The 27,804-nt window shown below is 39.0% G+C and overlaps 1 protein-coding gene across 11 annotated transcripts in view; it reads right to left on the bottom strand.

The window, feature by feature from the left end:
- Positions 1-27,804, bottom strand: part of RABGAP1L (RAB GTPase activating protein 1 like) — an 865,831-nt gene that overhangs the window by 291,004 nt on the left and 547,023 nt on the right. For all 11 annotated transcript variants that reach the window (XM_063627303.1, XM_063627307.1, XM_063627305.1 and 8 more), the window contains one exon: positions 26,938-27,081. In XM_063627303.1, the coding sequence (XP_063483373.1) occupies positions 26,938-27,081 (144 nt within the window). The remainder of the gene's footprint in view (positions 1-26,937; positions 27,082-27,804) is intronic.

Genomic DNA, 27,804 nt, shown 5'->3' with positions numbered 1-27,804 from the left:
GATCTACCTTCATTCCCCTATTTGGTAACTGCTAACTCTAAAAAGTTCCATCTTGTTCTTCCCCTAAATCTTCATGAAATAAAATACCTGCCTATTTTTAATTATAATTTATCCTGCTGCAACACTGCTGTGAAACAAATCTGATCCAGATACTATTGCTGAGGAAGTTTAGTTATTAAAATATGCATCTGTTCTCTGTCAACTTGGCTTTGTTGAAAGGCCCACAGTAACATATGACCAAGAAAGCCTTGAGAAAAATCAACACACCAAGGTTTTCATCCCCAAAATAAACACTAAAAACAAAGCGACCACAGAAACATTGCTGGATATTTCCCTTAAGTTTTGTGCTTCTCTGAATTCATTACCTTGAATTATTATCTTTCTTCCCAGAATTTGCCAAAGTAACAAATTCAAAGAAATGAAAAAGTACACCATTTCATGCTTCTTGTTCCTCCAGGGAAAGCATCACACCTATATCATTTGATAACTCTCATATGGGACAGAAAGTAATACCACACAACTCTTCGCTGCTGATGATTAAAATGATCAAAAAGCACATGTCCTTTAGCCTAAACACATTTCAATGTACAAGTATACACAACTGTTAAATCAGTATTTCTTAGTCATTATTAGGAAATAAACCTGAGTATATTTGTTAAACCTGTAGATTTCTAGAGCCATATCCTCAAAGAAGCTTGAGTCTAAGATGACCTCTAGAATTTTTATCTTTAATGAGCAATCTCTCCTGCTTTAAGTTATTTTGTTAAATTGAGATATAATTCAAACACCATAAAATTTGTTCTTCAAAAATGTACAGTTCAGTTGGTTTTTAGTATATTTGCAAGGCTGTACAACCATCATCACTATCTAATTCCTGAACATTGCATCATCTCCAAAAGAAAACTTTTTCCTATAAGCACTCACTCGTCAATCCCTCCTCTCTTCAACTCTAGGAAACTAATATACTTTCTATCTCTATGGATTTACCATAGAGGTAGGGGTACAACTTCATTCTTTTATATGAAGAGAGGGGTGTGAAGTAGGGGTGCAACTCCATTCTTTTATAAGTCAATATCCAGTTACCAGCCGGGACCGGTGGCACAAGCCTGTAATCCCAGTACTCTGGGAGGCTGAAATGGGCGGATTACTTGAGCTCAGGAGTTTGAGACCAGCCTGGGCAACATGGCAAAACCCTGTCTCTACAAAAAATTTGAAAATTAGCCAGGCCCATGGTGGCATGCACCTGTAGTCCCAGCCACTGAGGAAGCTGAGGTGGGAGGAGTGCTTGAGCTCCGGAGGCAGAGGTAGGCAGAGGTTGCAGTGAGCTGAGATCGTGCCACTGCACTCCTGCCTGGGCAACAGAGCCAGACACTGTCTCAAAAAAAAAAAAAAAAACTATCTATCTATCTATCGATCGATCTATCTATCTCTAGCTATCTATCTATCTTCAGTTATCTCAGGAACATTTGTTGAAAAGGCTATTCTTTCCTTACTAAATTGTCTTGGCATTCTTGTTGAAAATCAAATGCCCACAAATATGTGAGTGTATTTCCATTCTGTTAATCTATAGATTTACACCTATGCCATTACCATGCAGTTTTGATTACTATAACTTTGTAGTAAGTTTTGAAATAGTCCCTCTCCCACCCCCCTCAAATTATTCTGGTGAAAGTTGCTATGAACTACACTTTGAGAAATACTGTCTTATGCTTCTAGGCATAATTATACTCTTTTATAAATATATGTTATAGCCATCATAAATACAAGTCTTGCAATATGGGCTTCTAAAGTACAAATATATTAATTTATTATGATTTGGAGTCACTCCTACCACCTCCAAAAATCCCAACCAAATAATAATATTTCAACTTGCTATCTAAATCAGAGGTCACAAACTGCAGCCTTTAGCTGAATTTGGACTGATGATACATTCTATTTGGCCTTAACTTTTTATGAAAGTTGAATTTTAGTTCCTTTACATGAATATGTACTCTACAGTTCATCCCAGTCCTCAATACTCCGTATTGTGTTATGCCTAGCACATTTCACTCATTTTTGTGCATCTGAGTTGGCCATATCTGACCTAAATAAATCTTTAAGTAGCCCCATTAAGGAAAAGTAGAAAAAGTGTAACCAACACCCAATTTTTTCAAGGGTTTTATCCAAATGCTAGATTAAATTAAATAATCTTTTCTTGAACTTACAAAGATTTAATAGACGCTTGTTGACTGAGTAGTTCTACACTTGAAAGGTTGTGAAACTCCACTGGGTTCAAAATACTATTTGATATCAAGTCTATTATAGATTTGAAGGTTGAAGATAGGAAGACAGTTAATATATTAGGTAACATGTAATTCAGGTTTATCAGTACATTTCAAATAAAATCCAAATTTATCTTTAATTACTAAAGATATTTTTAAAAGCGGCTAATAATTACTGGAGAAAAATAGATAAAAAATCTTAATTCTGGTACAATTTTAAAAATTCATTTTTAAGACTGGTGTAAAGAAGGCCTCAGAAAACCTACCACACTATAGGCCGGGTGCGGTGGCTTGTGCCTGTAATCCCAGCACTTTGGGAGGCCGAGGCGGGAGGATAACCTGAGGTTAGAAGTTTGAGACCAGCCTGACCAACATGGAGAAACCCCGTCTCTACTAAAAATACAAAAATAGCCAGGCATAGTGGCACATGCCTGCAATCCCAGCTACTCGGGAGGCTGAGGAAGGAGAATAGCTTGAACCCGGGAAGCAGAGGTTGCAGTGAGCCGAGATGGTACTATTGCACTCCAGACTGGGCAACAAGAGCAAAACTCTGTCTCAAAAAAAAAAAAAAAAAAAAAAAAAAAGAAAACCTACCACACTATAAAGGAGTTCCCCCATCTGAGGGAACACTGGTACTTCAGTCCACCATTCTGGCTGTGGCTGTAGTTTCATCCTGACTTTCTCTCCTCTCCTTCCCATGGAGGGTTTCAGGTAAACCGCTTTGGGTCTCCACCATCCTTACACTCAGCCTGATACAGCTGGAGGAACATTTTATTATTAAAATAGTACATGATGACGAATGATGCCAAGGGTCTCAAAAATAAATGGGCTTATTAAACATTAAGAACTGGGTAATATCCAACTGAGACATAAGACGAGCCAGGATAAGGTTTTTCTTCCTCTATCATCCTTTCTTGGGGCACAGCACATTCCTTCTTTTCCTTTTGAGCTTGGGCACTTATTGATCTAGGATAATAGAAGGGGGTCTTTTATAATACAACTCAAAGCAGAGAAGTGAGGTAGAGACTCTTTGGAACAAAGTTATGCCAACAGATAAGCATTCTGGCAGAGGAGAATGTCTGTTTGGCTTATATACGGTAGATCCTGAGGGACTAGTGCCAAGTGGTTTTCGTTCCCTTTCTTCTTCAATCTGATTGGATCTCAAAAATTTTCCCAGGTGAAATTAGGTGAGATTGAATAACCAAAACTCAAACCAAAAACCTAAAAGGAAGGAAGACCACAGGGCAAAGGAATAAAAGAAAAAGACAACAGAAGAATAAAAGAAGAAGACAACAGAGTCTGGAGGGATAAGTAAGGAGAAAGAAAGCTTCACAGAGGTTTCCTGAGGTACTGAAAAAGATGGCTAAGAAGACTCAGGTGTTACTGTTGAGGAGCAACTGGGACAGGAAGCAGCAGACAGAGGAAGCCCACCCCATCTGCTTCCCTACCCAAGATTAGTTCCGTGTGAACTATAACAGTTTGAAGTATGGAGAAAAGAATTACTTGATATGTTCTTCAAGATTCACTGGTATAATTAACTAACGTAGTTCCTTTTTCTTTCAGTATTGGACTGTTTCACCATGCTCTTCTGATAGTAAGAAAAAGACTCTCATAGAACCAGCAGTACTTGTAAAGTTACCATGCAGTTCACTACCAGACATAAACAGAAAGCAACTATACTGATTTTGGAAAAAAATATAAGGTCTAAGACAAGAATTAGATCATACATCTAGATTGGTGAATAGGCAAAGTAAAACCTGGCATCTAAAGGTGACCTGTTTTTTGTAAAAGTTTTGCATGTTTTAAGGTTGACTCATATTAGTTTCAATTTTAGTCACTTATTTTACGCTGCTTTTCAGATTGAAAGCTTATACATTATTAGATAAAATGTGCTTTGATTTTATTTAACGGGGACAAAAAAGGCACTTAAACGAGAGGTTTAATCAGTACTATTGGATATTTATCTTTCATTCTTTTACAGTCATACATTTGTTTGTTTTTGAGACAGGATCTCATTCTGTTGCCCAGGCTGGAGTACAGTGGCGCTATCATAGCTCACTGTAGCCTCAAATTCCTGGGCTCAAGCGATCCTCTGCCTCAGTCTCCTGAGTAGCTGGGAGTACAGTTGTGCCTACCATGCCTAGCTAAATTTTTTAACTTTTGATAGACAAAGGGTCTCACCACGTTGATCAGGCTGGCCTCAGCCTCCTAACTTCAAATGATCATCCCACCTCAGCCTCCCAAAATGCAGAGATTACAGGCCTGAGCCACTGCACCTGGCCTAAAATTCATATGTTAATACTAACGAGGGATCTTTTACATATATTTGCAAGGCAACAGAGATGATAAACACTAAGAATGCACCAATTCTTCTCTGTATTAAGGATTCTTATGGACAAAATGGATTCTTGCCTGTCAATGAGCATAACCAAGAATCTTTAGAGTCTACAAAGAAGGATGTAACTACTTCATTGGGATATTAGGAGAACTACACGAAGTAAGTAAGTAAACAAACTACCAGGTGCTTTAAGTGCCTTAAGAAATAATTACCAGACATGATGTGGTCCAAGCTGAAATCCAATAGGTCAATGAGCCAGAGGACCAGCAGGAAATTGTTCAATTATGAAAAATTTTCTGGCATATTCCTAAGAAGAGCAAAATGGGCTATACTACTAGGATGGGGACAAGAAGCAAAATGTCAAGTGGACTTCTAAAAAATAACAGCTTTCATACCAAAGGTATTGAAAGAAAAAAATAAAAAATAAGAGCCTCTGAAAGCCCTGGTGAGACAACCCAAAAAGTAGGAGACCAGAAGGTCCTATTATGCCTCCTTTTTAAGAAATGCAAACAGCAGTTCTAGTACTGGTAGCTAAATATTGTATGTTTAGATATAGTTAAGAAGCCCTGGATAAATAAGAAAAAGGTTAAACTACTCTTTGGTTAAAAATGCCAAACAGCTGGGTACAGTGGTGCGTACCTGCAGTGCCAGCTACTCAGAAGACTGAGGTAGGAGGCTCACCTGAGCCCACGAGTTCAAGGCTGTAGCATGCCGCTGTGATGATAGTGTCTGTGAATAGTCACTGCACTCCACTCTCAGCAACACAACAAGACCCTGTCTCTAAAAATAATACTACTGCTAAATGCCAAACAATGGATGCAGACAATTAAGTTTATTTGCCCTCCCTATCGGTGGATTCTGCATATGTGGATTCAAACAACAGATGGAAAACTGCAGACGGAAAATATCTTTAAAATAAAAAAAATAAAAATAACGTAAACATAAAAACAACAACTATTCACATACCATTTACATTGTATTATGTATTATAAGTTATCTAGAGATGATGTAAAGCATCTGGAAGGATGTATTAGGTTATATGCAAATATTATGCCATTTTGTATAGGGAACTTGAGCATCCTCAGATTTTGGTATCTGTGGGGGATGAGGGGATCTTTAAACCCTGTGGATACCAATGGAAAACTGTGCCTGAAAGGTGCAGCTGGAAAAGAATACAAGGATCATCAGGTGAAGGAATTTAACATGGAGAAGTCTTGCCAGACCATAGGAGTACCTGGGATATGAGATCAACAGAGTCGAGTCTTGAACTGAAAGACCCAAAATGATATTGGGAATTGATTATGACTTCTGTCTTAAAATGAGAGTAGATAATGAGGATGTCTTAAAAGAAACAAAGACCATCTGTTATTTGCTAAGGGATATGAAGGACAAGGATAATCACAGTGTCTGCCCATGTGAATTGAAAAAAGTTGAAAAACCTATTTCTAAATTGGGAAACTGTATGAGGGGTGTGAAGGGCTGCAGTCTGTCTGGAGAAGGTAAGAATAGTGTGACAAGGTATGTAAATCTTTTAGTACAGTGTGTGGCCCAGAAATACTCTCCAATATAGCCTGCCAGTATTCTGTCCTCAAATATTTGAGACTTAAACAGTAAGTCTGAAAGTTTATCAGCTAAAGTTGGATATTTATAAAACAAAGTGGTAAAGGGAAATAACTACTCTTCAATGCAAGGTCTCCTTTTTAATCCACTTCCACTGGTACTGTATGAGTTCCTTCTCTTTTGTACAATATGGACAATTTATAAATTGAAAGAATGTTGTTAATAATAATTACAATAGAGGTCTTTCAACACTTATTACTTAGAAGATGCCTTCCCAATACAGTTTCTAGACAATGGGAAGCATTCAAATATTTCATATACTTTTGCCAATAATCATTAAAATTATTTATATGGGTCAAAATTGCACACTGCTTTTACTTATAACCTCACCTGCAAATGTATACTATGAAAATGATTTGGATCCAGCTACCACTTCAACCCTGAGGACCAAATTATAATTTTAAAGATTAAAATTATATTTTATATTTTAAACTATATTAAAACTATGCTATGCTCCACTCTAATTAAATAAATTCCTATGCCAAGCTAATATATAGCTTGTCTTGAGATGCATTAGAATTTTACTTATTACATTTATCAAATGTCTACTTTCAATGCAGTCAACATTCAGAATTTTAGTCTTAAATTACACGCACACTAGAAATATTTTATTGTATAAGATCCATCAATGACCCTTCTCAGGAAATCTGCCCATGTACAATTCCTGTTGAATGGATTGTAGGTCATGTGACTCACCCAAATCCTATTCCTTGACCACAGCACAATGGATGAGAGATTGACAACTGGCCTAAGGTAACCTATGACTATGCAGACTTTATTGTAAAATATGTGCAAAACCAATCAGGCTCTCCTTCAGTAATTTTATCTAAAAGACACATAGGGAGATTACCAAGAGCTTTGGTATTAGAGTTAAAACATCATGTAGACTTTTCTGAGATCTTTTAGGCCCTGTAAAAAAACAAAGCTACAAAGAGGTAGGTCAGGAAAGGGGAGAAAATCTGATTCATAGAGATTGACAGAGAATAATACAGATGAGTGTCTAGGTTAACTTTGGTGCCTGTCCTTCCTGAAGTCTACTTGCTCAACTTCTCCTGGATTTCCTTTATCTTTACAATGAACCCCCACTGTACTGGAGCTACTATGTCTAGGTTTCTGTTTCTTAAAATATCTAAACTAAAACAACTTATTTTTTCCTCTTAAAACTCAAGAGCAAAGTTATTTTTCAGCCTGTAGAATTTAAATGAAGATGATAAAAATAATTATGTCCATTACTTCTTCATTCCTATTTTCCTTCAACAGATACTTCGAGTATGTCTACCATATGTGAAGTTAGATACTAGGCATTCAGCTGCACACAAAAAAGACATAGCTCTTCCTTTCAGAAATTTATAATCTGGTGGGGGAAATAGGCATTTTAAAAGCAATACAAAGTAAGTCAATAAATAAACCCCAACCACAGGGTGCTAAGAGAGAAAGGAAAAGGATGTATCCATTTAAGAATGGGTGATCAAGGAAAATTTCTTAGAGGAAGTAGCTAGCAATGTAGAGTGAATAGTTCATTCCAAGCAAAAAGAGGAAAAAATGTTTTTCTTTTTTTAAAATTAACATCCCTGCTGTCCTAAAAAATATACAAATGTTTTCAATCTGAAAAGATCTTAAATGTTCCAGAAACTAAAAGAAGACCAGTGTTCCAGTACAAAGAGCAGGAGAAAGGCTGACCTTTGGATACCACCGGGGAGGAAGGAAGGGAATAATTGCAGGCCAAATGAAACGACGTGAGTTTTATTTAGTGGGAAACCACAGAAGGGTTTTCAGTAGAGGAATGTAGTTGGTTATGTGTTTTATAAAATCCTTTCTGGATGCCATGGGAAATAATGGGAAAAAAATGACAGGAGGACAAGTGGGAAGAACAGATAGGAAGTTACTGAATAGGAGATAATGCTGACTTGGAGAAAGAATAAAGGTTCAAGACCTATTTTGGAGGTAGACTTGATAAACTAGTGAGGGTGTGTTAGTCTGGTTCATGCGTTGCTATAAAGGAACACCTGCAGCTGGGTAATATATAAAGAAAAGAGGTTAATTTTTGCAACCTACTCATCTGACAAAGGGCTAATATCCAGAATCTACAATGAACTCAAACAAATTTACAAGAAAAAAACAAACAACCCCATCAAAAAGTGGGTGAAGGACATGAACAGACACTTCTCAAAAGAAGACATTTATGCAGCCAAAAAACACATGAAAAAATGCTCATCATCACTGGCCATCAGAGAAATGCAAATCAAAACCACAATGAGATACCATCTCACACCAGTTAGAATGGCCATCATTAAAAAGTCAGAAAACAGGTGCTGGAGAGGATGTGGAGAAATAGGAACACTTTTACACTGTTGGTGGGACTGTAAACTAGTTCAACCATTGTGGAAGTCAGTGTGGCGATTCCTCAGGGATCTAGAACTAGAAATACCATTTGACCCAGCCATCCCATTACTGGGTATATACCCAAAGGATTATAAATCATGCTGCTATAAAGACACATGCACACGCATGTTTATAGCAGCACTATTAACAATAGCAAAGACTTGGAACCAACCTAAATGTCCAAGAACGATAGACTAGATTAAGGAAATGTGGCACATATACACCATGGAATACTATGTAGCCATAAAAAATGATGAGTTCCTGTCCTTTGTAGGGACATGGATGAAACTGGAAACCATCATTCTCAGCAAAGTATCACTAGGACAAAACACCAAACACCATATGTTCTCATTCATCGGCGGGAATTGAACAATGAGAACACATGGACACAGGAATGGGAACATCACACACCAGGGTCTGTTGTGGGGTAGGGGGAGGGGGGAGGGGGGAGGGATAGCATTAGGAGATATACCTAATGCTAAATGATGAGTTAATGGGTGCAGCACACCAACATGGCACATGTATACATATGTAACAAACCTGCACGTTGTGCACATGTACCCTAAAACTTAAAGTATAATAATAATAAAATTAAAAAAATAATAAAATAAAAAAAAGAAAAGAGGTTTTATTTTCGCTTACAGTTCTTCAGGCTGTACACGAAGCATAGTGCCAGCATCTGCTTCTGGTGAGGGCCTCAGGAAGCTTACTATCACAGTGGAAGGAGAAGGGGGAGCCAGCACATCATACAGTGAGAGAGGACGCGAGAGCAGGGTTTGAGGGAAAGGTGCCACAGACTTCTAAACAACCATATCTCCCATGAACTCAGAATAAGAATTCACTCATTACCAAGAGGATGGTGCTAAACCATTCATGAAATATCTGCCCCCAAAATCCAATACTTCCCACAAGGCCTCACCTCCAGCAATGGAGATTACCCTTCAACATGAGATTTGGAAGGGACAAATATCAAAACCATATCAGACTGCAATAATATTTTTCAAATATTTTCAATTATAAATTGTCCAGAGATACACACATATGTAGTAAAAAAAAAAATAGACATGCATGGGAATGATTAACACTAAATTCTTCATAATAGTTCTCCTGAGGAAGGCCAAAGAAGGTGTAGTCAGGAAGAGGTATATATAAAGCTTCTAATCTCATTGACATTGTTTTACTTCTAAAGGTAAGATACATAGCACTTCAATGTATGTCTCAATGATATAGGATAGGGGCAAGGAAGTGCTGGGAGGAGAAGGGTTGGGTTCCTGGCGAGGGCTCCACCCCTGGGCCTGTGCCATCGGACCTAAATCAGGACAGGCATTTCTGTTTTCATCCCCAAATATTGCATTTCCCAAGACCACCCTGGCCCGCCACACCCCCATCTTATGTCTATAAAATCCCCAAGACCCTGGGGGCACAAACACAAGCAGCTGGATGTTGGGAGGAATACACACCAGCAGAAGAGCACACCAGCAGGCACCGGCAGACACCAGCAGGCCACTGACTGATGGAATGATGCAAAGTTTGGCTGGGGAGGTTGGAAGAGTAAGTCAGTCAGTCAATAAATAAACACCAACCACAGGGTGCTGAGAGAGAAAGGAAAAGGATATATCCATTTAAGAATAGGTGATCAGGGAAAATTTCTTAGAGAAAAGAAGCTAGCTGCTGGGCAGCCCGACTGCAGGGGAAAACCACTGTGTCCAGAATTGGTGGGTTCTTGGTCTCACTGACTTCAAGAATGAAGCCGCAGACCCTCGTGGTGAGTGTTACAGTTCTTAAAGATGGTGTGTCCAGAGTTTGCTCCTTCAGATGTTCAGATGTGTCTGGAGTTTCTTCCTTACGGTGGGTTCGTGGTCTCGCTGGCTTCAGAAGTGAAGCTGCAGACCTTCGCGGTGAACGTTACAGTTCTTAAAGGCGGCGCATCTGGAGTTGTTCGTCCCTCCCAGTGGCTTCGTGGTCTCGCTGGCTTCAGGAGTGAAGCTGCAGACCTTCGCAGTGACTGTTACAGCTCATAAAGGCAGTGCGGACCCAAAGAGTGAGCAGCAACAAGATTTAGCGGGAACAGCAAAAACAAACAAACCTACCACAGGGTGGAAGGGGACCCAAGCAGGTTGCTGCTACTAGCTTGGGCAGCCTGCTTTTATTCTTATCTGGCCCCACCCACATCCTGCTGATTGGTCCATTTGACAAAGAGCTGATTGGTCCATTCTACGGACAGCTGATTGGTCCGTTTTACAGAGAGATGATTGGTCCATTTTGACAGGGTGCTGGCGGGTGCATTTACAAACCTTGAGCTAGACACAGAGTGCTGATTGGTGCGTTTACAATCCTTTAGCTAGACACAAAAGTTCTCCAAGTCTCCACTAGATTATCTAGACACAGAGCACTGATTGGTGTGTTTGCAAACCTTGAGCTAGACACAGAGTGCTGATTGGTGCGTTTACAATCCTCTAGCTAGACATAAAAGTTCTCCAAGTCCCTGCCCAACTCATAAGCCCAGCTGGCTTCGCCTAGTGATCTTGTGCTGGGGCCGCGGGTGGCGCTGCCCACCAGTCCCACGCAGTGCGCCCACACTCCTCAGCTCTTGGGTGGTCGGTGGGACCGGCCCCCGGAGCAGGGGGCAGCGTCCGTCGGGGAGGCTCGGGTGTGCGGGGGCTGGGGGGTGCTCACACATGGCGGGCTGCAGGACCTGAGCCCTGCCGTGCAGGCAGGCAGCTGAGGCCCAGCGAGAATTCAAGCATGCTGCAGGCGGGCCAGCACTGCTGGGGGACCTGGTGCACCCTCCACAGCTGCTGGCCCGGGTGCTAAGCCCCTCACTGCCCAGGGCTGGCAGCACCTGCCAGCCGCTCCCAGTGCGGGGTCTGCCGAACCCGCGCCCACCTGGAACTCGTGCTGGCCCATGAGCCCTGCGCACAGCCTTGGTTCCCGCCCACGCCTCTCCCTCCACACTTCCCTGCAAGCAGAGGGAGCCAGCTCTGGCCTCGGCCAGCCCAGAGAGGGGCTCCCACAGTGCCCCTGAGGACGGGCTGAGGGGCTCAAGTGCAGCCAGAGTGGATGGCGAGGCCGAGGAGGTGCCGAGAGCTAGCGAGGGCTGCTAGCACGTTGTCACCTCTCACCACCATCTTCCCCTTCTGGTCTCCCCATCCATCTCTCTGAGAGTTACCACCACTCAATAAAAAACCTTGTACCCATCCTCCCAAGCCCACGTGTGATCTGATTTTTCTAGTACACCAAGGCAAGAACCCCAGGATACAGAAAGCCCACTGTCCTTGCAATAAGGCAGAGAATCTAACTGAGCTGATTAACACAAGCCGCCTGCGGACAGCTAAACTGAAAGAGCACACTGTAACACACCCATCGGGGCTTCAGGAGCTGTAAGCATTCATCCCTAGCTGCTGCTGTAGGGTCAGATCCCCATGACCTGCCTGTCTGCATGTACCCCCTAGAGGTCTGAGCAGCGGGGCACTGAAAAAGCCACACTCCCACTGCATGCTCTGTGAGGGGGTTAAGGGAACTTTTCCCATTTTAACAATGCTTTCTTGTATGTTTTAAATATTTAATCATAAATTTTTTAAAACTTGTCTAGTCATTTTATTCAATCAATGTACACAGTTTAACTACTATGAGTTTTTCTGCACCAAAAAATACTATGAAGTAACTTTAGTTATTCCAACTCATAAGGAAATGGACAATTTTTATTAGGAAAAAAAATCCTATAACTTGAAGTCAGTGATCCTTGTTCTGATCATGAGAACTAAACACACAACAACTGAATATAGTGAAGGTTGTTTAACAGGTCTAAGTCTTTGTGAATCTTCAAAGTAATATGGGTCTGATTTTATTGGAGCAAAATATCGCTCCTATTTTTAGAAATAAATATGTACCCTTATTTAAAAGCATTGGTTTTGACATGCTTACTCTCCTGTTGTTCATCTTCCATAATTATTCCACTATTTTTTATTTAGAGATGCAAATATTGACCTTAAACGTTCCCAAACATATCCAAACCTGCTTCTAGAATAAACATTGCAGAGCTATTGCAATCTGAGCATTGCCAGAACAAAGCAGATAACAATAATGTTCTCCAGTCACTTCACAAAATCATCTTTTACAAGATGCTCCTGGAAGGGTAGAAACCACAAAACCAGCCACCCTGCTCTCTCACTGCCACATTAAATGAGAACATGTAATTAATAAAACATACCCCAGTCGATCCATCAGCACATTCTGTTGCGGCTACCTTTGAAACTTCTCCAGAATCCAACCACTGTCCCTACCTTGGTCCAAGCAACCATCTCCCACCTAGATTACTGCAACTGCCTCCTAACTGGTCTCCAACTTCTCTCCCTGATCTCCCCACAATCTTTGTTCAACAATGAAACTGGAGTGATCAGAATAAAATTGTATCAGTGCGTGTCACTCCTATGCTCAAATCCCGCCAATGGTTTCCTATCTCAGATCAGTAAAACCTAGTCTTTACAATGGTCAAAAAAGGTCCTGTTATGGTTGGGTGTGGTAGCTCATGCCTGTAATCACAGGACTTTGAAAGTTGAGGTGGGAGAATTGCTTCAGCTCAGGAGTTTGAGGCCAACCTGGGTAATACAGGGAGCCCTTGTCACTTTTAAAAATAAAAATAAAGTAGCTGGGCATGGTGGTGTACCCGTGGTCCCAGCTGCTCGGAGGTTGAGGTGTAAGAATCACTCGAGCCTGCAGTGAACCATGATCATGCCACCACACTCCAGCCTGGGCAACAAAGTGAAACCCCCGTCTCAAAAAATAATAATAATAATAAAAATAATAAAAAGGGCCTATTAATATTTGCTGTATCTTTTCCTTCATTATTCTCCATGGCACTTTTTATGTCTGGTTATATATTCTACTTAGTCATTTGCTTATTATCTGTCTCATCTACAAGGACAAAAACATTATGAGAGCAAGGATTTTATCTGCTTTTTACTTTTTGTTTATCCCTCAACTGCAATAGTGCTAGAGACTTGGTTAGATTTAGGTTTATGTAAATTTATTTATTTCAACAAATGTTGATTGAATGAATGGATGTTCCTCTAAAAGTCATAAGAAGCACAGACAATGGTTCTGCCATTTTAACTTGAGATTTCTCCCTTTCTCTGTAATACCAAAATTAATAAAAGCACAAGACAGAATTATAAGTCAACTGATGTAAGAACCATAAGGATTCTTGTAGGTGGGAAAGAGTTGGGGTCCAGAAATGAGATTTTAGAGAGACTTTTCTGGCAGTGAAAATTTCTGTTGGTAAGTATAACTTTACAATAGCCTACATGGTTTTTATTGGTTTAGTCAATGCATTTTTTTCTCTACCTTTGTGGCCAACTACAACTGCTAAAGTTTTCAGAAACATTTATATTTATGTCAGAGACTTTAAAAAATTTTTTAAATTTAAATCACTTTTATTGTACTTTTACTTTAAGTTCTGGGATACATGGGCAGAATGTACGAGTTTGTTACATAGGTATACATGTGCTATGGTGGTTTGCTGCACCCATCAACTCATCAGCTACATTAGATATTACTCCTAATGCTATCCCTCCCCTTGCCCCACACCACCCGACAGGCCCTGGTGTGTGATGATCCCCTCCCTGTGTCCATGTGTTCTCATTGTTCAACTCCCACTTATGAGTGAAAACATGCGGCGTTTGGTTTTCTGTTCCTGTGTTAGTTTGTTGAGAATGATGGTTTCCAGCTTCATCCATGTCCCTGCAAAGGACATGAACTCATTATTTTTTTATGATTGCATAGTATTCCATGGTGTATATGTGCCACATTTTCTTTATCCAGTCTATCATTGATGGGCATTTGGGTTGATTCCAAGTCTTTGCTATTGTGAATAGTGCTGCAATAAACATACATGTGCATGTGTCTTTATAGCAGAATGATTTATAATACTTTGGGCATACACCCGGTAGTGAGATAGCTGGGTCAAATGGTATTTCTAGTTCTAGATTCTTCAGGAATTGCCACACTGTCTTCCACAATGGTTGAACTAATTTACACTCCCACCAACAATGTAAAAGCATTCCTATTTCTCCACATCCTCTCCAGCATCTGTTGTTTCCTGACTTTTTAATGACTGCCATTCTAACTGGTGTGAAATGTTATCTCATTGTGGTTTTGATTTGCATTTCTCTAATGACCAGTAATGATGAGCTTTTTTTCATGTTTGTTGGACGCATAATGCCTTTTTTTGACAAGTGTCTGTTTATATCATTTGCCCACTTTTTGATGGGGATTTTTTTTTCTTGTCAATTTAAGTGCCTTGTAGATTCCGGATTTTAGCCCTTTGTCCGATGAATAGATTGCAAATATTCTCCCATTTTGTAGGTTGCCTGTTCACTCTGATGACAGTTTCTTTTGCTGTGCAGAAGCTCTTTAGTTTAATTAGATCTCATTTGTCAGTTTTGGCTTTTGTTGACATTGCTTTTGATATTTTAGTCATGAAGTCTTTGCCCATGCCTACGTCCTGAATGGTACTGCCTAAGCTTTCTTCTAGGGTTTTTATGGTTTTAGGTCTTACGTTTAAGTCTTTAATCCATCTTGAGTTAACTTTTCTATAAGGTGTAAGGAAGGTGTCCAGTTTCAGTTTTCTGCACATGGCTAGCCAGTTTTCCCCACAGCATTTATTATATAGGGAATCCTTTCCCCATTGCTTGCTTTTGTCAGGTTTGTCAAAGATCAGATGGTTGTAGATGTGTGGTGTTATTTCTGAGGCCTCTGTTCTATTCCATCAGTCTAGGGGACCAGTACCATGCTGTTTTGGTTACTGTAGCCTTGTAGTATAGTTTGAAGTCAGGTGGCATGATGCCTTCAGATTTGTTCTTCTTGCTTAGGAATGTCTTAGATATACGGGCTCTTTTTTGGTTCCATATGAAATTTAAAGTAGTTTGTTTCTAATTCTGTGAAGAAAGTCAATGGCAGCTTGATGGGAATAGCATTAAATCTATAAATTACTTTGGGCAGTATGGCCATTTTCATGATATTGATTCTTCATATCCATGAGCATGGAATGTTTTTCCATTTGTTTGTGTCCTCTCTTATTTCCTTGAGCCGTGGTTTGTAGTTCTCCTTGAAGACGTCCTTCACATCCCTTGTAAGTTGTATTCCTAGGTATTTTATTCTCTTTGTAGCAATTGTGAATGGGAGTTCACTCACGATTTTGCTCTCTGTTTGTCTGTTATTGGCCTATGGGAATGCTTATGATTTTTGCACACTGATTTTGTATCCTGAGACTTTGCTGAAGGTGCTTAGCAGCTTAAAGAGATTTGGGGCTGAGACAATGGGGTTTTCCAAATATACAATCACGTCATCTGCAAAAAGAGACAATTTGACTTCCACTCTTCCTATTTGAATACCCTTTATTTCCTTCTCTTGCCTGATGCCCTGGCCAGAACTTCCAATATTATGTTGAATAGGAGTGGTGAGAGAGGGCATGAATACCCTTTATTTCCTTCTCTTGCCTGATGCCCTGGCCAGAACTTCCTGTATTATGTTGAATAGGAGTGGTGAGAGAAGGCATCCTTGTCTTGTGCCAGTTTTCAAAGGTTTCCAGCTTTTGCCCATTCAGTATGATATTGGCTGTGAGTTTGTCATAAATAGCTCTTATTAATATGTTCCACCAGTACCTAGCTTATTGAGAGTTTTTAGCATGAAGGGGTGTTGAATTTTATCAAAGGCCTTTTCTGAATCTATTGAGATAATCATGCAGTTTTTGCCATTGGTTCTGTTTATGCGGCGGATTACGTTTATTGATTTGCATATGTTGAACCAATCTTGCATACCAGTAGATTAAGCCAACTTGATCGTGGTGGATAAGCTTTTTGATGTGCTGCTGGATTCGGTTTGCCAGTATTTTATTGAGGATTTTTGCATTGATGTTAATCAGGGATATTGCCCTGAAATTTTCTTTTTTTTGTTGTGTCTCTGCCAGGTTTTGGTATCAGGATAATGCTGGCCTCATAAAATGAGTTAGGGAGAAGTCCTTCTTTTTCTGTTTTTTGGAATAGTTTCAGAAGGAATGGGACTAGCTCCTTTTTGTACCTTTGGTAGAATTCAGCTGTGAATCTGTCTGGTCCTGGGCTTTTTTTGGTTGGTAGGCCATTAATTACTGCCTCAATTTCAGAACTTGTTATTGGTCTATTCAGGGACTCGACTTCTTCCTGGTTTAGTCTTGGGAGGGTGTATGTGTCCAGGATTTATCCATTTCTTCTAGATTTTCTAGTTTATTTGTGTAGAGATGTTTATAGTATTCTCTGATGGTAGTTTGTATTTCTGTGGGATCAGTGGTGATATCCCCTTTATCATTTTTTATTGTGTCTATTTGATTCTTCTGTCTTTTCTTCTTTATTAGTCTGGCTAGCGGTCTACCTATTTTGTTAATCTTTTCAAAAAACCAGCTCCTGGATTCAATGATTTTTTTTTTTTTTTTTTGAGATGGCGTCTCATTCTATTACCCATGCTGGAGTGCAGTGGCATGACCATGGCTCACTGCAACCTCTGCCTCCCAGGTTCAAGCGATTCTCCTGTCTCAGCCTCCCGAGGAGCTGGAACTACAGGCACACGCCACCACGCCCAGCTAATTTTTTTTGTATTTTTAGTACAGATGGGGTTTTGCCATGTTGGCCAGGCTGCTCTCAAACTCCTGACCTCAGGTGATCCGCCCACCTCGGCATTCCAAAGTGCTGGGATTACAGGGGTGAGCCACTGCGCCTGGCAGGATTCACTGATTTTTTCGAAGGGTTTTTCATGTCTCTTAACTCCTTCAGTTCTGCTCTGATGTTATTTCGTGTCTTCTGCTAGCTTTTGAATTTGTTTGTTCTTGCTTCTCTCGTTCTTTTAATTGTGATTTAGGGTGTCGATTTTAGATCTTTCCTGCTTTCTACTGTGGGCATTTAGTGCTATAAATTTCCCTCTAAACACTGTTTTAGCTGTGTCCCAGAGATTCTGGTACATTGTGTCTTTGTTCTTATTGGTTTGAAAGAACTTATTTATTTCTGCCTTAATTTCATTATTAAGTAGTCATTCAGGAACAGGTTGTTCAGTTGCCATGTAGTTGTGTGGGTTTGTGTGATTTTCTTAATCCTGAGTTCTAATTTCATTGACTGCACTGTGGTCTGAGAGATTGTTAGTTATGATTTCATTCTTTTGCATTTGCTGAGGAGTGTTTTACTTCCAATTTTGTGGTCAATTTTAGGATAAGTGTGATGTGGTGCTGAGAAGAATGTATATTCTGTTGATTTGGGGTGGAGAGTTCTGTAGATGTCTGTTGGGTCTGCTTGGTCCAGAGCTGAGTTCAAGTCCTGCATATCGTTGTTAGTTTTCTGTCTCATTGATCTAATATTGACAGTGGGGGTGTTAAAATCGCCCACTATTATTGTACGGGAGTCTAAGTCTCTTTGTAGGTCTCTAAAAACTTGCTTTACAAATCTGGGTGCTCCTGTTTTGGGTGCATATATATTTAGGATAGTTAGCTCTTCTTGTTGCATTGATCCTTTACCATTACATAATGCTCTTATCTTTTTTGATCTTTGTTGGTTTAAAGTCTGTTTTATCAGAGACTAGGATTGCAACCCCAGTTTTTTTTTTTTTTTTTTGCCTTCCATTTGCTTGGTAGATCTTCCTCCATCCCTTTATTTTGAGCCTATGTGTGTCTTTGCACGTGAGATTGTTCTCCTGAATAGAGCACACCAAAGGGTCTTGACTCTTTTATCCAATTTGCCAGTCTGTCTTTTAATTGGGGTATTTAGCCCATTTATATTTCAGGTTAATTTTGTTATGTGTGAATTTGATACTGTCATATGATGCCAGCTGGTTATTCTGTCCATTAGTTGATGCAGTATCTTCATAGTGTTGATGGTCTTTACAATTTGTTTTGTTTTTGCAGTGGCTGGTACTGGTTTTTCCTTTCCATATTTAGTGCTTCCTTCAAGAGCTCTTGTAAGGCAGGCCTGGTGGTGACAAAATCCCTCAGCATTTGCTTGTCTGTAAAGGATTTTATTTCTCCTTCGCTTATGAAGCTTAGTTTGGCTGGATATGAAATTCTGGTTGAAAATTATTTTCTTTAACAATGTTAAAAATTGGCCCCCACTCTCTTCTAGCTTGTAGGGTTTCTGCAGAGAGATCCACTCTTAGTCTGACAGGCTTCCCTTTGTGGGTAACCCGACCTTTCTCTCTGGCTTCCCTTAACATTTTTCCTTCATTTCAACATTGGTGAATGTGACGATTATGTGTCTTGTGGTTGCTCTTTGCGGGGTTCCACAAAGGAATAGTATCTCTGTGGTGTTCTCTGTATTTCCTGAATTTGAATATTGGCCTGTCTTGCCAGGTTGGAGAAGTTCTCCTGGATAATATCTTGAAGTGTGTTTTCCAACTTGGTTCCATTCTCCCCATCACTTTCAGGTACACCAGTCAAACGTAGGTTTGGTCTTTTTCCAGTCCCATATTTCTTGGAGGATTTGTTTGTTCCTTTTCATTCTTTGTTCTCTAATCTTGCCTTCTTGTTTTATTTCATTAAGTTGATCTCCAATCTCTGATATCCTTTCTTCCACTTGATCAATTTGGCTATTGATACTTGTGTGTGTTTCACGAAGTTCTCGTGCTGTGTTTTTCAGCTCCATCGGGTCATTTATGTTCTTCTCTAAACTAGTTATTCTAGTTAGCAGTTTCTGTAACCTTTTATCAAGGTTCTTGGATTCCTTGCACTGTGCCTTTAGCTCAGAGGATTTTGTTATTACCAATCTTCTGAAGCCTACTTCTGTCAATTTGACAAACTCATTCTCCGTCCAATTTTGTTCTCTTGCTGGCAAGGAGTTGTGATCCTTTGGAGAGGAGGCATTCTGGTTTTTGGAATTTTCAGCCTTTTTGCACTGGTTTTTCCTCATCTTCTTGGATTTATCTATCTTTGGTCTTTCATGTTGGTGACCTTCAGATAGGATTTTTGCATGGGTGTCCTTTTTGTTGATGTTGATGCTATTGCTTTCTGTTTGCTAGTTTTCCTTTTAACAGTCAGGCCCCTCTTCTGCAGGTCTGCTGGAGTTTGCCGGAGGTCCACTGCAGAACCTGTTTGCCTGGGTATCACGAGCAGAGGCTTCAGAACAGCAAAGATTGCTGTCTGTTCCTTCCTCTGGAAGCTTCATCCCAGAGGGGCACCTGCCAGATGCCAGCCAGAGCTCTTCTGTATGAGGTATCTGTCAACCCCTCCTCAGAGGTGTCTCCCAGTCAGGTGGCATAGGTATCAGGGACACACTTGAGGAGGCTGTCTGTCCCTTAGCAGAGCTTGAGCACTGTGTTGGGAGATCCACTGTTCTCTTCAGAGCTGGCAGGCTGGAACGTTTAAGTCTGCTGAAGCTGCGCCCACAGCCACCCCTTCCCCCAGGTGCTCTGTCCCAGGGAGATGGGAGTTTTATCTATAAGCCTCTGACTGGGGCTGCTGCCTTTCAGAGATGCCCTGCCCAGAGAGCATGAATCTAGAGAGGTGCTATGGCTACAGCAGCTTTGCTGCACTGCGGTGGATTCCACAACTAGTTCGAATTTCCTGGAGGCTTTGTTTACACTGTGAGGGGAAACTGCGTACTCAAGCCTCAGTAATGGCGGCACCTCTCCCCACACCAAGCTCAAGCATCCCAGCTCGACTTCAGAATGCTGTGCTGGCAGTGAGAATTTCAAGCCAGTGAATCTTAGCTTGTTGGGCCCCATGGGGGTGGGTTCTGCTGAGACAGACCACTCAACTCCCTGGCTCCAGCCCCCTTTCCAGGGGAGTGAACAGTTCTGTCTCACTGGCATTCCAGGCACCACTGGGTTAAAAACAAAACCAAACAAACAAAAACTTCTGCAGCTAGGTTGGTGTCTGCCCAAACGACTGCCCAGTTTTGTGCTTGAAACTCAGGGCCCTGGTGGTGCAGGCGCCTGAGGGAATCTCCTGGTCTGCAGGTTGCAAACACCATGGGAAAAGTGTAGTATCTCGGCTGGATAGCACTGTCCTTCACGGCAGAGTACTTCACGGCTTCCCTCGGCTAGGGGAGGGAGTTCCTCGACCCCTTGTGCTTCCCGGGTGAGGTGACGCCTCACCCTGCTTCTGCTCACCCTTCATGGGCTGTACCCTCTGTCTAACCAGTCCCAGTGAGATGAACCGGGTACCTCAGTTGAAAATGCAGAAATCACCCGCCCTCTGCATTGGTCTCATTGGGAGCTGCAGACCAGAGCTGTTCCTATTTGGCAAGATGGCCTCTTGCCAGCTCCCCTATGTCAGAGTCTTATCCTGCTTGTATTAAGCTCACTCTGATGAGTTTTTCTGTGGGGGAGAATGGGGATAAGGAGGGAGAATATTGTGTAATAAATAATGAATCTACTCTTCAGATAACAACTTCTGAAAACTGCTTTGAAAGAATTATACCTGGTGATATTTAATCAAATAATGTAGTACTGTCATTTTTTCATCATCCTAAGAAGAAAAGAGAAGCAGAAGATACACTCTAATTTGAAGGGTCAATGATTTCCTTAAATTTCATGAAAATACCAAGTTACTATATAAAGCTGAACATATTTGGTACTCTAAAAACTGAACTATCTGGGAAGAGTCAACTTCAAACACCGGCTGTCAGTTATTCTGTGAAGACTAAAAGAAATACCGGTATTTTCCTTATGTCTTTTGAACGAATGTGGAGGAGAAGCAAAAAACACTTTTAGAGCAGTACTTGAATCACTACTGAAAAAGAAAATAGAATGAAGCTTCCATTAAGGTTACTCACTTAAAATTTTGCTTTTACCAAAGAAGCATCTCAACCACTGGGTGATGGAGGGGAAGGTGATTAGAAACCTAGATAATTGAATAAATTAAGAAGCAACTAAATGGGCTATACAGATGGATGGAGCAGACTGCAGGGCAATGTTATTATTAATTGAATATTTGCTGTATAGTAGGCAGAGTACGTAAGTACTTGCTATCATAATCTCATCTAATTCTTACACTAAACCTGACAGACAGGTATTGTTAGTCTCATTACACAAATAAAGAAAATGAGATTTACATAGGTCAAGTAACTTGAACAAGGCTGTCTAGGAAAGGTTGACTAAAAAGTCCAATATCCTAACTCAAATGTCATACCATCTCTACATTGCTCTTTGTAAGACTGAAAATACTTTGCTGGATTTTCCCCATCATAGTAACTTCTCTCAGAAAAGCACTAAAGGGACTCTGCTTTTAGGTCCAGTTCTTAGTTTTCAATCTGTCTGTATGCAACTTCAGAGATCAAGTGAATCATTCCAATCAACAAATGAGTTTCATTTCGTTGCATATTCATGGACTCTAATCTGACCCATTATCTGCGACCTAAAAAACAAAACAAAACAGAACAAAATCTTGCCCTTGATCACAAGAAAGATCTTTATTGAATAAAAACAACTCAAAGTTAATGCTCATGCTATCTTGGAAGGCTGTTTGGCAGTATCCATTAAAGCTGAATGTATGTCCATCCTAACCCAACAATTTTACTCCTTGATGTGTACTCACAGAAGTGCATAGGTATGTTAACTAAAAGACAAGTTCAAGAAAGTTCAAAGGATTCACACAAAGCACTATTCATAATGGCCTTCTGGAAACTAGAAACAACTCAAATAACCATCAACAATAGAATGGGAGAATGGAAAACTAAACTATGCCTAAATGCAATGATATGGATGAATCTCACAAACATAAGGATGACGGAAAAAAGTTAGACAGAAAAGAGTTCATATTCTACAATTCCATATACATAAAGTTCCAAAACAAGCAAAGCTGAACTATGGCATTAAAAGTCAGGAAAGTGATTACTCTTCAGAGCGTAGTTACTGGAAAAGGGCAGTAAACGGGAAGAGGGTTTCTGAAATACAGCTAATGTTCCTTTTTGTTCTTTTTAAAATCTGGGTGCTGGTTACTTCATTATGTCCATTTTTTGAAAAATCATTAAGTTCTACATTAATATTTGCAAATTTTCTTTTATCTGTTATTATACTTCAATAAAAAGTTATTTTAAAGACTGCAATGTTTTATTATTGGTAGGTTAATAACATAATATTTACACTATAAATGTTAATACATTTAGACTCTTATCTTGCTAAACAGATAAAGGCAGATAATAAGATATAGGTTTGTTTTTTTAAAAATGATTTTCATTTCAGTTACTGACTAAAAGACAATCAAAAGAGATTTTCACTCATCTTAACATGAGAAAATGTATTTTTAAACTCCAGTTTCAAATCCCATTGCTATCCATCATTCTGGAATTAACTAACCCATGTTATCATATATTCAGGTTTAAGCAAATAGTTTAAATAAAACTATTAATAATTAGCAGTTGTTCACTCAGGCTGCATTGTCAAGGTCTATAAAATTCTTCTCTTTTCTGCTAAATTAACTTTATTGGCTTAACCTCAGAATAAATGAAGAAATCTTTAAAATAATATAGCTTAGGAAAGCATGTCATGATACGTCTTCTAAGCATAAAGTTTCAACTCAATGTCTGTCTTTTTCACTTTGCAATGGGATCTTTGAGCGTGTTAAAAATCAGAATGTAAAACTTTGAAAAGTCAACACTTTTCTACCTGAGAGTTTCCTATCCTTCCATTTTTAACTAAACATTGAGTCATAACCTCAAAATTTAAATTGTTTTCTTAAAAACAGAGGATATGACAAAAACAAATACCTATGGATAATCTATCTAAAACTGTGTTACCAATTCTTAGAATATGTCATCACATATGAAATAATAGCTTTTGATATAAATATTTTATTAACTACAAGAAGGAAAGGGGCAAAAAGAAAACACAGACATGCAGGAAGTAAAAGTTTATTCAAAAATTTCCTTTGTAAAATAATTCTTGACAAAGATGAGTTAGTGGAAAGAATAAATATCCTGAGGCACACTACAATATTGTTTCCAATAGATTATTCTGAAAAGCAATTTTACTGGTAAAGGATGTTACCATTTACTTCCCTGAACATCATGATGCTATGATTACAACCTATGTTTTGAAAAGTTTTCCAACTTCCTTAAACACTATAGAGTATGGGTTTAAGGGGAGGAAAGGTAGTATCTATGATGTTCTTATTAATGAACATTATGACCTTTCAAACACTGATTATAAGTCACAGTTGACAAGTGATGGGAAGGCTAATAAGTTTATTTATCTTTTCTGTAGCACAAATGTTGCTAGTTTTCTTAACTGACATTAGAAATTCATGTATCTTCAAGATAAAATTTGAATCTAGGTTCCAGAAAACCCGTGGACAATGTTCCAATGCCACGGGTGCCACCATTCAGGCAGACAACTTTAGAAAGTCACCATCCCAGTGAACTGAAGGGCAGAGATACCACTCTAGGAAAAGTGACTGAGAAATCACATTTAGTTGGTTATGATTAAGCACATTAATTTTATTCTCTTTTCTATAATGAACACTATAGAACCAATCTAGTATGAAATTAATCTTTCTGCAAAAATTATGAAGCAGTAATAAATATTTGCAAGCTCATACTATATATAACTCAAAAACTGTTAAAATGTCATACCCCCACTTTCCTATTTTTATGAAATACCATGAAATACTAAACTCAGCTCAGTACATAAAAAGTCTATGAATATTTGTCAAAACTTTTAGCATTAGCTTATTTTAATATTCTAGAACTCGAAGATGTGAATTTGGTTTATACTTTCAAAGAGTACTGCCCTATAAAATAGCGGAGTTGGAACTGTTCACTACACCAATTTGGATAATCAGGTAGAGTTTTTGGTACAAATGACCCAATATGCTTTGTGAATATTGTGATCACACCATGTTGACTTTGAATAAAGTTTTAGCTTCTAATTCTGAATTCTTCCTTTAAGATACATTTAGAAAGGCATTTTACAAACTAATTTGTAAGTAAAACAAGTCAGAGAATTAACATATTATAAATCAGATTCTCTAGCTGTTACATATTCAGGATTTGGAAACCTATTCTGCAAGCCTGGCAAGTCACTGAACCCTTCTTTATCAAACTACAGTACAAATGATTAAAACTCTTACATGCTTACAAATGACCTGTGACCTTCAGGTATTAGACAAGTACTAACTAAAGCCATTGAAGAGCAAAAGACCAGCCTTGCCTGCATGTATAATTGTTACTGTTTTAGTAGGCTGAGAAATAACATTTTTATGCTTTATATAGCTTATACATTGCATCTTTTTAAATCTTATTTTTACATTTAAACTTCTAATTCCTAGTGTGATTAAAATCATTAGACTTTCCTTTTAAGAAAGAGGAATCTGGCCGGGAGCAGTGGCTCATGCCTGTAATCCCAGCACTTTGGGAGGCTGAGTTTGAGACCAGCCTGGCCAGCATGGTGAAACCCCATCTCTACTAAAAACACAAAAAATTAGCCGGGCATGGTGGTGTGTGCCTGTAGTTCCAGCTACCCGGGAGGCCGAGGCAGGAGAATTGCTTGAACCCGGCAGCTGGAGGTTGCAGTAAGCTGAGATCGTGCCACTGCACTCCAGCCTAGGTGACAGAGTGAGACTCCATCTCAAAAAGAGAAAGAGAATAGAAAAGGAAAAGAAAAGAAAAGAGAGAGAAATCTTTAAACAACTCAATGACAACAGAAAAACCAACTAGCTCCATTAAAAAGTGGGCAAAGGACATAAACAGACATTTTTCAAAAGAAGATATACAAATGGCCGATGAGCATATGAAAAAATGTTCAACATTACTAATTATCAAAGAAATGCAAATTAAAATCATAACATGATATTATCTTATGACAGTCAGAATGGCTATTATTAAAAAGTCAAAAAATAACAGATGTTAGTGAGGATGTAGAGAAAAGAGTCCACACTGCTGGTGAGAATGTAAATTAGTACAACCTCTACGGAAAACAGTATGGAGATTTCTCAAAGAATTAAAAATAGAACTACCATTCAATCCAGCAATCCCACCATTGGGTATCTATCCAAAGGAAAAGAAATCATTGTATAAAAAAAAGATACGTGCACTTGTATGCTTATCGCAGCACTATTTATAACAGCAAAGATGTGAAATCAGCGTTAAGTGTCCATCAGTGGATGATTGGATAAAGAAAACGTGGTATATACATACAATGCAGCATTATTCAGCCATAAAAAAGAGTAAAATCATGTCATTAGCAGCAACATGGATAGAACTGGAGGCCATTATGTTAAGTAAAACAACTCAGAAAGTCAAATACTGCCAAATAATGTGTATACGTGGACACAGAATTTGTAATAATAGACATTGGAGACTCACATGGGACAGTGAGAGAGGGGTAGGAGATAAGAAATTATTCAACAGGTACAATGTGCATTATTCAGGTGATGGTTACACTAAAAGCCTAGACTTAACCACTACACAATATATCCACGTAGCAAAACATCACTTGTACCCCTTAAATTTATACAAAAAATTTTTTTTAAAAGGAAGGATGTTTACCTTAAGAAGCATAGTAATACAAAACTGTCTAGATTATATATTAAGCTTATAATCACGTAGATAAGCTTATACTTTTGATTAGTCCTGCTTTTTAAGATAGCTATATTTTATATGCATTTATACTGCCATTGAAAATATACACTTCTTATCTGGTAAATTCCCTATTACTGCTAAGATAGTCAAACATTTTGATGACCAATATAAGTCGTATATATGCATAATACTGTTTGTTTCTTTAAAAGAGTAAATAAATACAGCCATCTAAGGAACTAAAAACAATAAAATACACAAATATAAACACCTAAGAAATTTTACAAACTAATTTTTGAAATATTCTGCTGAATAAAAATATAATTATATGACATAATAGCTTTAGTTTATCATTTGTCTCATCATTTGGCAGCAGTCCCAAACATGATAAACAGAAAGATATCTGATGATTTGAGAAATTAGTTATTATAAAAATCTCATTTATATTCACTCTTGCAGTATAACTGCATTAATATTAAAAAACACCCAATTCTAAATTCATTTATTTAGCCTTAAAGGCATTTTATACTGGTAAAACATTATTATACAGATATAGGCTTATTATGAATTTAATTATGCAAATTTAATCACCCATTTTACTTTGTAGGAATTATATATACCTTAATATTTTCATTCCTCAGAAATAATAAAATTACAATTAAAATAGTTTTTACTGAAAATTCAAATACAACTTTTTGGTCAGTGAGTATTTATGGCTAATGTCACAGGCAAAAACAAAAGGAAGAAAACTGTAACCATTTTTAGTAGAAACTACTTTCTATTTTGGCTTAGTGAAAGATGGGAGTCACTCTACCTCACAAAGCAGTAAGTCAATGATGTGGAACACCATGCAGAGTGGGAACTTGGCAGTAAAAAGAGTGAGAAACCACTGGGATGCATACATATGAGCTTCCAGGTTCAGATCAGAAAAATGGCTATGCAGGTCCGGTAGCTGTTCCTAAAAGTCAAAGTGGAAAATTAGGAAGAGGAGCAATGAGAAGCTTGCAGCAGAACAATGAAGTTCCTGCCACAACTGCAACTTACAAACAGCTTTCTATGAGCGCTGTAACTCTATTCTAGTATTGGTTGTCTTTTATATAATTGCACAGAAGTGATGACAGCAGATGAGAATTAGGGATATGACAAATAATTAAGGAAAATAAAAACAGACATTATAAACAACTAAGAAAGACCATCTCTTGCTCATTTGACTGTTCTTGATTCTTGCAAAATTCTCATTCTACCAGAGCATCCGTAGTTTAATGAGTATCTTGACTCCAGGGTCAAGTCATAGCATCCCCATTCAGGGTTAATTTTTTTTTTTTTTTTTTTTTTTGAGATAAGAGTCTTGCTCTGTCATCCAGGCTGGTATACAGTGGCATGATCCTGGCTCATTGCAACCTCCGCCTCCCAGGTTCAAGCCATTTTCCTGCCTCAGCCTTCCAAGTAGCTGAGATTACAGGCACCCTCCACCAGGCCTGATTATTTTTTGTATTTTGTACTAGAGACAGTGTTTCACCATATTAGCCTGGCTGGTCTCGAACTCCTGACCTCAAGTGATCTGCCCGACTTGGCCTCCCAAAGTGCTGGGATTGCAGGTGTGAGCTACTGTACCCGGCCCAGGGTTCAATTCTTAACTAGCTAGAAAAGAAATGTATCTTCTCTTTGGAAATCATCTAAT

This window comes from Symphalangus syndactylus, chromosome 12, assembly GCF_028878055.3.
Source record: "Symphalangus syndactylus isolate Jambi chromosome 12, NHGRI_mSymSyn1-v2.1_pri, whole genome shotgun sequence".
Taxonomy (NCBI): Eukaryota; Metazoa; Chordata; class Mammalia; order Primates; family Hylobatidae; genus Symphalangus; species Symphalangus syndactylus.
Note: the sequence above shows the minus strand (reverse complement) of the source record. Positions and strands in the feature narration are given on the sequence as shown.